This window comes from Pimephales promelas, chromosome 4 (genome assembly GCF_988280905.1).
Source record: "Pimephales promelas chromosome 4, fPimPro1.hap1.1, whole genome shotgun sequence".
In the NCBI taxonomy this organism is placed as follows: domain Eukaryota; kingdom Metazoa; phylum Chordata; class Actinopteri; order Cypriniformes; family Leuciscidae; genus Pimephales; species Pimephales promelas.
Genome location: NC_142772.1, coordinates 15,300,382 through 15,314,484, shown reverse-complemented (window position 1 = coordinate 15,314,484; position 14,103 = coordinate 15,300,382). Strand labels below are relative to the sequence as shown.

Sequence of the window (14,103 nt, the reverse complement as noted above, 5' to 3'; positions counted from 1 at the left end):
TGTGGGTGTTTTAACACCCACACTTTTCCCGGTGAGAGTGTTCAACACCCGCACTTTTTCTGCCGTTTTTCCGCAGTTTTACACAAACGCCTTCCTACAGTCGCTCCTCCGTTTCTCTGGCACTCAGTGTGTGTGTGTGCGCTCGCTGCGGCTGTCTCCTCTCAAACATGACACCGGCTTTGAGTGTGTCAGGCTGATGATTGGCTGTTCTGCCTTAAGTCCCGCCTCTCTTGATGTGTTAGATGTATCGGTCAGCTCGTGCTGAGGAGGCGGGAACTTATGGTTGTTTACATCTCCCTTTTCCAGGTACTTTGAATGAGTGTTTATGCTTTCAAAGTTTTTAAATAAGCTTGATATGTGTTTGGGAAGATGTTATGTTTATGTTTTATTGACATGTCCAGTGTTTTCATTATTATATTTCGTATTTTTGGATAAACAGTACAAGACTTGCGTTAGGCATTCTGTTTGTAATGCTGCGTGATTTGAAAAAAAAAAAAAAAAACGCGGTCTTTGCTCACACGATCAGCATGGTGTTCTGTGTTTTCTCCTAAATAAAAGCTCAAGGGTTTATTTCTTACAAGTGAAGAAATTAGGACAAAAGTATTGTAATTTTGATAACGTAATATAGAATATAATGACAGACTCTATATCATAACTATAAAGATGTTTGAGCCCTCTTTAGGTAAGCTACAAGTCAATGCTTTTACGTTGTTCAATGTGCACAGGCCTGGGTCGAATCCAGTTGAAGCTCTTAATTTTGAGCTCTCAATGTGCTCCAGATTGATGCATTTAACCTTAAAATGTACCAAATTTTATTGCGGGGGAGCATGCCCCCGAACCCCCCTAGAGGGACAGGGGTCTACGTAACATGCCCAAATTTAAATGACACATCCATCCCCCACACTTTTCAAAAGCTTGCTACGCCTCTGTCTATATTCGCCTAAAGGACTGGCGATATCCAGAAGAAATATTTAAATTTTGCTGCGCCATCATGATGTAAGTTTATCATTTAAACGCGTTTTTAAACATTGTGGTTTGGATACAAATTATTTCAAACTGCTCAGGCACAGTGAGCAGCGGGAGAATTCATTTTGTAAATGCTGGTTTTGAGACCATGGTGAACTTGAGATGGTTTTGCACAGCGCACTTGAATCCGACTCTGAGGTCTCAAACGCTGCTAATAAAGCTGCTGTCGCCATGTGTCAATAATGTTAATCAAACATCAGAAAGAAAGTAATTTACTGCATTTGACTGAATTACTTTTGCAAAATTAACAAGAATGAATGTTGAATTTATAGTGAAAACCATGTATTGTATATTTGATAACTTTATATAATATAATATTATTCAGTGCTTTAAGTTTTTCATAGGTCGATTTATTGTGCCTTTGTTCTATTTTAATTTGTGACTCTTGTCATCAGTAAGCTTGAGATTATTTTCTTAAGCTACTATTATTTTTTGGTGATATTGAAATTGGTCACAATAATTATGAAATTTTAGTGGCAATACATTTTGATATGATAAAAAAAAAAATTTGTGTTAAAAGTAACATAACTTAACTGTGAAGTATATCATAGATGGATAAAATGACTCGTATAATAATATAACATTTAGCTCATGTAGTTGGTGACCTAAATAGGGCTGCAACGATTCGTCGACGTTGTCGACAAAAATCGATAACAGAAATAGTCGACAATGAATTTCATTGTCGAATTGTCGCCAGACATGTTTTTTTTTTTCCGACTGAGCACGCATTCGCTTCTCTGCTGAGCGATAACATACAGAAATGGCAGTGTCCAACGCAGCAGCTGCACTGCACATACCAAAACATCTAAAGTTTGAGAGCATTTTAGTGTGGATACGGTGAATAAAAAGATTACCTGTATCATGCAAAGCAGTCCTTGCTAACACGGCAGCACCTCGGTGATGCACGAACATTTAAAGAGAAAGCACGTCGGACAGTTGAATGAAACGGAGTTTGACACGCCTCGGTAAGATTAACCGTATTTTCCGCACTATAAGGCGAATTTAAAAGCCTTTCATCTTTTTAAAAAACGACAGTGTGCCTTATAATCCGGATGTTCTTATATATGGACCAATTAGTTAACAACGCCCCACGTAATTAAATTCGCCCGCGAACTCGCGCTCGTGTCCATCTTATGCCCGCTTTGTCACACGGTCAGTTCAACCTCATATAAATCAGCTTATGTGTGTCTTCCGCTCACGAGCGCTCACTCTTAACAGACACACTGTCCCCGGCGCTAATCGGGCGTCACAGAATGTTCATAAAGCGCTCCCCGTTCATAGTAACCGGGTCATCTCACTCTCATTCATAACAGCCAGCTGTTGCTGACGAGCCGCCGCAATATACGAGTCAGGCTGCGCAAAGTTATCTTATGCGCCTCATAATCCTGTAACGATTTTGGCCAGGCGAATTTCTTTACATCTACACACACACACAAAACCTTTCACTTCCCCCACACATCGGAATGTGTGGAATGTTTTTGAACAAAGAGAAGGACTTTTGGTGTTTAAAAACATTCAACAAAATGTTTTCAATGGTTTTTATGTATATGTGTCTTCCCCATGTCACAGTGAAATAACTTTGTTTGGTCACAGTTTAAATAGGAATTAAAAATACCTTCGTCATGCATTTGAAACATAAGTGTATATTCCTTTAATATAACATAATGTTCCTTGATATCTCTAGAATGCTTATTGAATGAAACACTCGAATATGCATAGAGATGTAAAGTAAAGTGTATTTTTAATTAGTTTTACTGCCAATGAAGATCAAATTGTTATTGCAAACTCTCGTCGAACACACCCCCTTCCACGAGAAGCGCGCGCTGAGGAACAAAGGGACCATATAAGAAGGCTTCTCGCGTGCAACATCCACTCTCCGATTGGCTCAAGCCAACAGGAAGGGGATGGATTTCTCCAAGGTGATAAATGTGAGAACGCAGGTCCGCCCTGGCTCTCTTCTGAACTTTCCAGCGCTCAACATGTAAACCTCACGGGACTCTGATCCAACCATGGATCTTTCCTTTTGTTCGTCTAAAAGTTTCATCTTTTCCTCAAGTGGACTAATAAGTTCGTCTTCCAGGAAAGGAAGTGGACTTTGCCGAACTATCTCCTCGGGTAACGTCACCTCAAAGACTCTCAGCCTTTCAAACACTGGCGCTAAATGCCGACGAACGCCACGTGACTCCCCACGGAACAAAGCAGCCATGAACGAGTCGGGACGGGCCGCGCAAACACGCCGCGGCCGCGCTTCACGTGACGCACGCGCGCCGGACCGGCGCACCTCTAGCCGACACGTGGCCCGAACGGGTCGAGCAACGAGCCCACGACTCACACAGACCCAATGTGCCTTGCAAGTATACCTTCTTTTAGAGCTTCTAAGAAGCATTAAGAAAATGTTTTTGGTGGTGTCCAGAAAGGTTAACTGACTGTTTTGATGAACGTAACTCTCTCTCTCACAACTCACTCTCTCTCTCACTCTCTCTCTCTCTCCAACTCACTTAACTCGCGCGTATCCATTGTCTAAACGCTCTGCGTCGTCTTAGTTTGTGTTTTAATGTTTGTAAATACATGTATCATTGTAACGTAGTGAATGCTTAAGTAGTAACTTTATTAAATACAAAATATGCTTACCTTGACTGATTGTCTTGCTCATGATACGGGTCAATGAAATGTCAATTTAAAGCTACACGCTTTACAGAACTATAAATACCTAAGAGGGTATTTGGTTATATAGCAGGGAAGGCAGATTCTAGTGGCCACAGAATTTGTTTTCACAAGCTATATAACTTAATTGAGCTAATTGATTTTACCGGTCTTGTAAAACGTGGTCCTTGCAATCAATAACAATTAATTTGTGGTTGATTGCGGGGATGCACATGTATGCATATGGGTAAAAATTAATAAATTAACATGTAAGACCGGTCTGATCCAAATCTGTATGAATAATTATTAATTATCAATTATTAATTATGATATGCAAATTCCCCCCCCTGATCAGACCCGCCTTGTGTCTTTACAATCCGGTGCGCCCTATATATGAAAAATTTTCTAATATAGGTCATTCATTGAAGTTGCGCCTTAAAGTGCGGAAAATAGGGCAAATAACATGGAAGCCAATACCTTTTGTTTTGGATCACGAGTAGTAAAGTTATTTTGCAACAGATTGACCACTGAATGTATCTCACAAAATGCACTTAATATTTTTGTTTACTGTTTTATTGCTGCTAATGTGCCTGCCCCTGGTTTACAAGAAGAAAATGTTTACTTGATTTTAATTTATTTTTTCTTGTAAAACTTTATAAAAATGATAGAGTTTCTCTATTTATATATTTATGTCTATACTGACCGAGAACTCTGCCTAATTGGTTTTAGACAGGGCATTTTTTATTTACTTTTAGTATGAATCGGCCTATCAGCAGCAAAGTTGAATAAAATGTGCATTTTTCATTGAAGTACCCCCTTCTTTCTTGTGTTTACTATCATTTTCCACAGAATTAAAGCAATTCATGCTAAATTTTAGAAAAATGTAATAATTATCCGATTAGTCGACTAATCGTTTCAATAGTCGGTGACTAGTCGACTATTAAAATAGTCGTTAGTTGCAGCCCTAGACCTAATGTGGTGGGGGGGCCCTGCAGTAACTCATAGCCCCGGGGCCCAGTGTGCTCTTAATACGGCTGTGGGTATGCAGAGCGGGCTGCGGGAGCCCATTGTGCTTTCACACAGCGTTTGTTGGTACTGCAAATACAGACGAGTAGAGCCCCACTGATTTATCGGTCTGGCGATTTTATCGGCCTATATCAGCCTGTCACAGATATATCTGCATCGGCGTATATGCAGCAGATATACCACCAATATGAACATTTTTTTACAGAACATATAACGTAGAAATGCCTGTAAAAATGCTTGTAAATTCTGTAATATAGTTTTTTCCAGTGCTCTGCACTTCATTGTTTGCTACTGGTGTCCCAGGTCACTGTAGAGAACCAGCCAACCCTTTCACTTCAGTAAAGGTCTCTTGTTCAGGTAGCAACAGATAAGCCGTCAAGTGGTGTCTTCATGACTCAGAGTCAAGCGTTGTCTAACAGTAAGTTGATAACTAGTTTGTGAAATACATAACTTACTGTAAAGTTAATAAACAATGACCCCATAAGTTTCCATTTTCAAAATAAGTCCAACATAACGTTAACCCTGTCCCTTAAAACTGCCATGTCACATCGGTCACATTTGCTAAGTCAGCATAGTTTGTCAGTACAGTTAGTGATGAAGCAAATTGAAAATTAAGTATCTTTCTACAGTCCATTAGACAGCGGTGCGGTCGTGGCTTAAGTCTGTTGAACGGTGATTTAATGCTATGTTGTCACCTAGTTGGTGAGACCCAATTCTATAAGTAAATAACATCTTTTACTTTTACTTTCAAAACATATCATACTTGTTTGCTACATTAGCTAGCTAGCCATGTTTCATACCTTGTCTAGGGCCCTATGAAATATATTTTATTTTTTCCAAAAATCCATTTTATTTTTTTCCAAATTCCACTGTGTGTGTGTATGTATGTATGTGTGAGAGACACGTGAGTGATAAAGAGACGGGAGAGCAGGGAAAGGAAATACAACTGAAAGAATACGCTCCATGTTTTAAATAGTGTTAAAAAAATGAACGAAACGCAATATGTGGCGGCCAAAGTTGATTTTGTGGCCGCGAATTAGTCTATGTGTGGGAAACACTGCATAAAAGTCACATGCGAACTGCTCATCTCAGCACTGACGGCTTATAGCGTTGAGTTTCTTAACTTTTTGCCGACGAAAGGAGAGCCGCTTCGCCATGCTTTCATTGTTTTGATTTCGTCATTGTAGCTGAAATGACGGGGTGGGGGGGTTGTTTCGCCCAGATTTGCTTCCCCCGGTCTGCATTTTCAGAGAGTAATAGTAGTATTATGAATATGACTAATATTACAATTACGCTACATTTGTCAACATCCATTAGGTAACCTGGCCTAACAAAATTATAGCATTTATTAATATATATTAATCAGTAATAAAATGACCTAAAAATGTAATATAGTATACTAAAACATGTTTAGCATGTTAACATTGCTTTATGCAATGCATTATATGCATAATATGAACCCAAACACAAACCAAACAGTAACCAAACCAAGATGAATAAATTATATAAATGTAATGCTTAATAATTATCTGTTGATGGATGACAGCTAATGGTTTACATGTTTGTCATTTCATTATTATATTAGCCTATATAAAAATCTATTGTTATAGATTTAGTCAACATTTTACCTACTGTATGTTCCTTGACTGAATTTATTTATTTTTTATATTTTTTATACTTTTTAGTTTTTTTTATACTTTTCTTTGCACATTTGGTAGTGGAGAGTTTCAAACAGTGTTTTTTTAATAAAATTGTTTCAATTCATTTAAATTTTTTATTTTTATTTTTTTGACTGTGGTATCGATTTAGTATCGATACTGAGTTATTAGGTTCTGGTATCGTACCGAAGCCAAAATTGTGGTATCGAGCCATCCCTACAGTAGAACCCATTATAATTAGTCATGTTGTCTCCACCGGATGAGGTGCGACGCATGCGACAAATCTCCAACAGTAAACTGATGCCACGTTCTATTTATGACATACTGACACGAAGGACGCTTTGTTATGTCCACTGTAGACAACTTTTAGCTGTTGTGACGCGAGTGGTCACAACAGCTAAATGTGGTATCGAGCCATCCCTACAGTAGAACTCATTATAATTAGTCATGCTGTCTCCACCGGAGGAGGCGCGACGCAAGCGACAAATCTCCGACAGTAAACTGAAGCCACGTTCTATGACGTATACTGACACGAAGGACGCTTTGTCGTGTCCACTGTAGACAGCTTTTAGCTGTTGTGATGCGAGTGACAACTGTCACGTCCGGTGTAGACACGGTGTTAGCCCATTCTGCCTATAACGCTACATTACAACATCAAGCAATATTCCAGTAATTCCAGTAACACTTTATATAGGGCCATTTTGCATAATGAGTACTTTCACGTTTAGTACATTTTGTTGACAACTTATGTACTTTTACTTAATACGATTTTAAATTTGTATTACGGCATTATTCATTTTTTACATTAGTAAAAGATCTAAGTACTGCCACTACTGGTAGAGACTAGAGGAAATAAGACTAATAATAGAAGATAATATGGTTTTGCCAGTGACACACATTACATTAGGCTATTTTTCATATAACGTTATAAATAAAAAGATGAAGTCATCATTAGTGAAGATTAAGCTACAGTATTTAGCATATAATATAGAATAGAACATGGAATGCAAACTAGTTTGGTTCCAGCTTAAATTATTCTCATTGATTCAATCATTCAACCTGCCTCCATTACATAGGCTTTTTCCCATTATTATAAAGTGTTTGATTAGCACATTTGAGTGATTCCAGCAAAAAATGTGTTTAAGTATATATTATATACAGTAACAGTACTAGTCAAAGGTTTGGACACACGAATGCGAAAGGGTGTCCAAACTTTTGATTACTGTACTATAATATACAAAGAATACCAGCCAATATATTGATATCAGACCTTTTTTACCTTATTTCTTCCACTTAACCAAAATCTATATAGAGAGAGATAATATATACAGTATATATAGAGATTATATATATATATATATATATATATATATATATATATATATATATATATATATTATGAATCATTTTAAAAGAGAACAATACATCACGTTTGTAAACTAATAAGCATTCAACTGTATCTTTAGCTGAGCCCAGCTGCTTACATCAGAGTAATGTCGGACACTGACTGCACTCGGCCACATTTATAACCGGCATGCACTTCGCAGTGATCTGTTCAGCACAGATTTTGCTCATGTAAATTTCCATACGAGCCTAATCTGTTTACATACATGGGCTCCGAAAAAAACGCACTGTTTACGCTCTCCTTACGCCCGTTTCACACATACTCCGTTTGCAGTGCGTATGCAGTCCGTATTTTTTTCCGTACCCATGTTAACAGGTCAGAGCTTTCACACTGCACGCCGCACGCGGATGCAGTCCGTCGATCCGTAGCAGTGCAGAGATCGTTTCCATACCGAGTCTATTTCTGCTGTGCTGCAAACGCAGAAATAAAGTGACAGCGCACGGTTCGTGGTCAAAATGAACTCAGATTGACCTCGAAATGTAGTAGTTTCACTATAAATGCATTTAATTCAATAAAATGTAGTAGGCCTAATCTCTCCATAAAGGTATTTAATTGTTTCATATTTTTACTTTAAGACATCTTAATATATAAGTAATGCATGGAATTGTATGCATTCGTTGTTTAAATCGTGTTTAAACGAGCATGCGTCCATTCAAGTTTGTAAAAGAGAATCGCAAAGCCATGGCAAAACTTTTATTTTAATAAAAGTTGCTGCATATGGAGAACATATTTTGATTACCAAAAACCAGGACACATGGCCCAGAAAACAAATGATACTCGAAGTTTACTCAAAGATGCCTTTATAATTTCAATACAATTAAAATAGGCTATGCCCCCTCTGTGGATAGAAAATTGTATAAGACACAAATTCAGACAAAACAAATTCTTTCAGGCTTCTGAGAGTATACTCAACATGCTTTATTGTGACAGGTTGGTTTAAAAAATAATGAATGAAATAATGATTTAAAAATAATGTCTCTTCTGTATTAGAAAAATAAATATATAAATATTAATTAACTAAAAGAAATACCTTCAAATTGAACAAAAATACCTCTCACAAACGTGCAAAAACGAACTAGTTTTCTTCCTCTTTATCCTGTTTTTCTTCCTTATCCTACTTGTTTGCTCATCTCCTATATTTTGCTGTAAAGCTGATCTTTTCCAGCGTTTTTTTTTTTTTTTTTTTTTTTTTTTTTGAAAACCAGGACATCACTTTATAAAAAACGGCCAGGACAGGACGTGAAAACAGGAATGGGATAACAGGACTGTTGGTCACTGGTCACGCTATTGCCGCATAACTTCTGATTTTGAAATAAAAATAGCGAGTGTTTGTGGTACAGCTCACGCACTGCAAACGCAGAATATGTGAAAGCACTTTAGCGCGGCGTGCGGCTCCTGTACCGGATACGCACCGCAACACTCACCGCATACGCACTGCAAACGGAGTATGTGTGAAACGGGCGTTAGACCTTCAGTGTAAAGGCCAATTTATACTTCTGCGTCGAGGGTACGCCGTAGTGTACGGCGTTGGCTACGCACGTAGGCGACGCCGTTGTGAGCATTTATACTTCTGCGTTCAGGTCTTGGTTGCTCTGCAGTACTGCTCCGAAACGCTAGTTGGCGGCGGAGAGTTTTAATGTTCCACTGTGTTTAGATTCCTCGCGGCTAGGTTACTACGAGTGAAAGAGAGCTGATCATGTTGGAATTGGAGCTTATTAAGGTGGAAAAACAGTTCACTTTAGTGAAATTACTAAAACTGAAAGGCAGAAATGAGAGAAGACTTCGGAGGAGATGAAACTTGTGGAAATCATAGACAGTGGTGGAAATGCGTGAGAAGGTACGTGCGGAAATGCGTAGGAGGAAATGCGATGCTACCAAGCCGACCAATCACCGATCTTGCGGTCCGCGTCGTCGCGACGTGTAGTTACATTTTTGAGGAGGTGCGCGTCAGGCGACGGCGAAGGGTACGCGGTATGGGACGCGTCTGTGCGTATGCTACGCCGTACCTACTGCGCGCACCCTACGCAGAAGTATAAATTGGCCTTAACGCCCGTTTCACACATACTCCGTTTGCAGTGCGTATGCGGTGAGTGTTGCGGTGCGTATCCGGTACAGGAGCCGCACGCGCTAAAGTGCTTTCACATATGCTGCGTTTGCATTGCGTGAGCTGTACCACAAACACTCGCTATTTTTATTTCAAAATCAGAAGTTATGCAGCAATAGCGTGACCAGTGACCAACAGTCCTGTTATCCCTACATGTTTTCACGTCCTTCCAGGCCGTTTTTTATAAAGTGATGTCCTGGTTTTCAAAAAAAAAAAAAAAAAAAACGCTGGAAAAGATCAGCTTTATAGCAAAATATAGGAGATGAGCAGACAAGGAGGATGAGGAGGAAAAACAGGATAAAGAGGAAGGAAACTAGTTCGTTTTTGTGCGTTTGTGAGAGGTATTTTTGTTCAATTTGAAGATATTTCTTTTAGTTAATTAATATTGATATATTTATTTTTCTAATACAAAAGAGACATTATTTTTTAATCATTATTTCATTCATTATTTTTTAAACCAACCTGTCATAATAAAACATGTTGAGTATCCTCTGAGAAGCCTATCTGATTTTGTGTCTTAATACAACAATTTTCTATCCACAGAGGGGGCATAGCCTATTTTAATTGTATTGAAATTAATAAGGCATCTTTGAGTAAACTTCGAGTATCATTTGTTTTCTGGGCCATGTGTCCTGGTTTTTGGTAATCAAAATACAGTATGTTCACCATATGCAGTAACTTTTTTAAAAATAAAAGTTTTGCCATGGCTTTGCGATTCTCTTTTACAAATGTAGCAAGATAAGCTTGAATGGACGCATGCTAGCTCGTTTAAACACGATTTAAACAACGAATGCATACAATTCCATGCATTACTTCTATATTAAGATGTCTTAAAGTAAAAATATGAAACAATTAAATACCTTTATGGAGAGATTACTACATTTTATTGAATTAAATGCATTTATGGTGAAACTACTACATTTCGAGGTCAATCTGAGTTCATTTTGACCACGAACCGTGCACTGTCACTTTATTTGTGCGTTTGCAGCACAGCAGAAATAGACCCGGTACGGAAACGATCTCTGCACTGCTGTATACGCACCGCAACTGGAACGGATCGACGGACTGCATCCGCGTGCAGTGTGAAAGCTCTAACCTGTTAACATGGGTACGGAAAAAAATACGGACCGCATACGCACTGCAAACGGAGTATGTGTGAAACGGGCGTAAATCGGCCAGAAGTTATGATAAGTGATAAACAGTGGCAGTTCACATTCCTCCCGAAGGCATGGGCTTTGGAGGTGATAAGAGGTATGGTAGGAGTTTTTAGTTGTTAAGCTTGTCCTACCTGCAGAGGAGTCGTCGTCATGGTCTGAGCTCAGGTATCCGTCAGGTGTGCTGCGTCCAGACCCGTGAGAGCCGCGGAGCGCCAGTGAAGGAGATAGCCTGCCGTCATCAGAGTCCAGATCTCGACTCATGCGGGCCAGAGGATTCAGCCGATGACTCTCCCGGACGTTGCTCTTTGGGTTGAGAATGTTATTTTGCAGGAATTTTACGTTGAGCTCCACGTCCTCGAACTCGTGGTCACTGTCCCGCTCGCTGCTCCGTTGCTCGGCAACACACAGAGAGATGTCACGATGAGGGAGGGGGGTGGGCTTACCTGTCCTGCCGACCCGTAGTATGTCCCGGGCGAAAGGCTCTTCATCTCTGCTGTCTGTATCACATGTATTGTTTTTCTTTGAATCTACCTTGTTCCAACATTTCTCAATGTCGCAACGTTTTTTCTTCCGCGCGATTGTGGTCTGAAGGTAAATCACCTTGAACTTCTCTTCCGACAGAGCCTGCTGTAATACCTTCAGATTGGTTTTGCATTTCTCCAGCTCTACTTCTATGTCCTCCACCGAGTGGAGATTCATCACGGGCACTTCGCCTTCGGGAAACTCATTCCTCCAGTGCTTCTCAAATTCCGCCTGTTCCCACATTGTCCAACAAGAGTATGGGGAAGGGAAAGTCCTTGAATATGTCTTGTTCCTGCTAAAACAACTTGGGTTCACTGCCTCAGACACCGGTTGTGAAGTAGTGACTGCTCATTTTCCCTCGCTGATCCACTTACTCACATACGCCACTGATCAGTTTACAACTGAAAAAACTTTCAGCTTCCGCTACTTTGAAAAGTCTTGACGTCAACAGGACACGGAGCCTATCAGATCCATTGGCCGTTTACATTTAGAAGTGCAAAACCCCAGCTTATGGTTGCTTTTTTACACTACATTTAAGCCACACCTGTTGAGTAAATAAACGTTCGCTTATTGAAAAACTATTCAGTTCTGGTTGACAAATTAACTTTTTAAAATGTAAATAAATAAATAAATGTAGCCTATGTAGTTTAGATGCTTACGAAATAAGCAATATTAAGTAAAATAACAGTGCACATTGAAGTAAACAAGTAATAGTACAAATAAAGTGCAAGTGTAAACAATAAAAAATGAACAAAAAATAAACAATTCTTAATCGTAATATTGTACATAACAATATTGTTAACAAAACACTAACTTAATAGGCCTATAAATTATATGATAGCAGCATAATATAAGTATATATGTTCTCATTATTTTAGTAGTAATAAATACAGTCAAAAGACATACAAAGAATATTTGAGTGGATCAAAAGATTTAGTTTCATTGTTTTACAAGCAGTTCACTTTTTTGCATTTATTTCATACAGTCTACAAGAAAACAACCAGTCAAATGTAGTCATCATCCCCGTTTACACTCTTAAAAATTAAGGGGGTTTTCACCGCAGTGCCTAAGAACCATTTTGGATTCCCCAAAATAACCTTTTAGTGAAAAGTCCTTGGAAGAACCATTTATTTCTTAGTGCGAAGATATTTAAAAATTATAAAGAAACTTTTTACACTAAAATTTTTTTGCAATTGTGATGTGTATTGTATCTTGATAATTAATGGAAATTATTTTAAATTCTGCTCTGCATTCATACTTTCGAGATAGTGGATGGAAGATTTGTGGATGGTCAGACATTTATGTCCCAGTTGACTCTAAGTAATGGTCCATTTTCTGTTCAGATCCTATTTTTTATTCAGATTCCCCTTCTCACCCCGATGTCAATACCATTAGCAGAGAAGTGCAGGACCAATTTGATATGGGTATCATAGTGTCACTGGAGAACTGGAATGGCCGGGTGCCAGCAGTTCTATGAGAAACTGAAGACGAGAGATGTGTGTCCTGATACGTCACATCGGAGACGAGTAGGGCCACAGGGCTCTGCATGGATCAATCCACATAAGATAGTGTTTGAGGAGGTAGAGATGCTACTTTTTTTGTTTTCAAAATATTACTTAGCAATTTACTTGCAACTAGCACACCATGAATATGTGTTTAATATGTATGCTGATGCATTAGCACCGGACATACAAACGCAGTTTCATGAGGAATCCATTTGAATAATAAGATTTTTTATCCTTTGGTCCCATTCTATGACTATCAACTTCATGCCTTGTAAATGTATTTGTGTTGGCCCAGATAGCATGGTAACATTAATTCAATGTTGAGTTTTGATCCAAACCATCATTTTGGTTGAGATTGACATTTCAATGTGGGATGGGTCAGCATTGAAATGTTGATGAAAACCAACAGCACACATGGGTGGAGAAAGTGACATTGAACTAACAGTGATTTGTAGTTAGTGAGCACAAGATCATTCAGGCATGTATCTCTGTAGAACACTAGTGGGTGTTTCTCAGTCAGTGGGGTGTTTAAACCACAATGGGCATTTTCAACCACTTTACCCAATTTGCTCTAATCCACTGGGGGCTTGGTTTAGGGATGGGCCTTCTTGATTTTAGCTAGTCTGTTGAAAAATGGTTGAAAAACATTTATTGTAGTTTGAAATTGGCCACTGATTGGTAAACGCCAGTCTATAAATGCCAATTTTTGTTTTGCATGCGATTAATGTAATTAGATGCATTAAATAGCTATTTTGTTTGAATAAAGCATATATTTTTCTACATTCTTAAAACATGCATCTTGCTTTAGTTAAGTTTTGTAAGAATTTCCTGAATAAAGTTCTAACGTCATTTAACAGATTGACGTTCTGAATATGAACATGAGCAAGAATGTTACACTACAATCAAAGTCCATGTCTTGCATCCATCAGAGCTTGCATGCAGAGCACATTGCTCCTTTAGTAGGAGTGAAGGCAGATGAAGATGGACAATAAAAAAAGAGAAGCACCCTCCTGATAATAATGACATTGATTATACACTGAGTTGTTGTCGACAACAT

The 14,103-nt window shown here is 38.7% G+C and overlaps 1 protein-coding gene across 1 annotated transcript in view; it reads right to left on the bottom strand.

Moving 5' to 3' along the window:
* The window catches only part of abr (ABR activator of RhoGEF and GTPase), a 490,118-nt gene extending 478,169 nt beyond the window's left edge, over positions 1–11,949 (bottom strand). The window contains exon 1 of the mRNA XM_039662200.2: positions 11,151–11,949. Within this exon, the coding sequence (XP_039518134.2) occupies positions 11,151–11,784 (634 nt within the window). The 5' untranslated portion in view covers positions 11,785–11,949. The remainder of the gene's footprint in view (positions 1–11,150) is intronic.
* Positions 11,950–14,103: the final 2,154 nt, after the last annotated feature.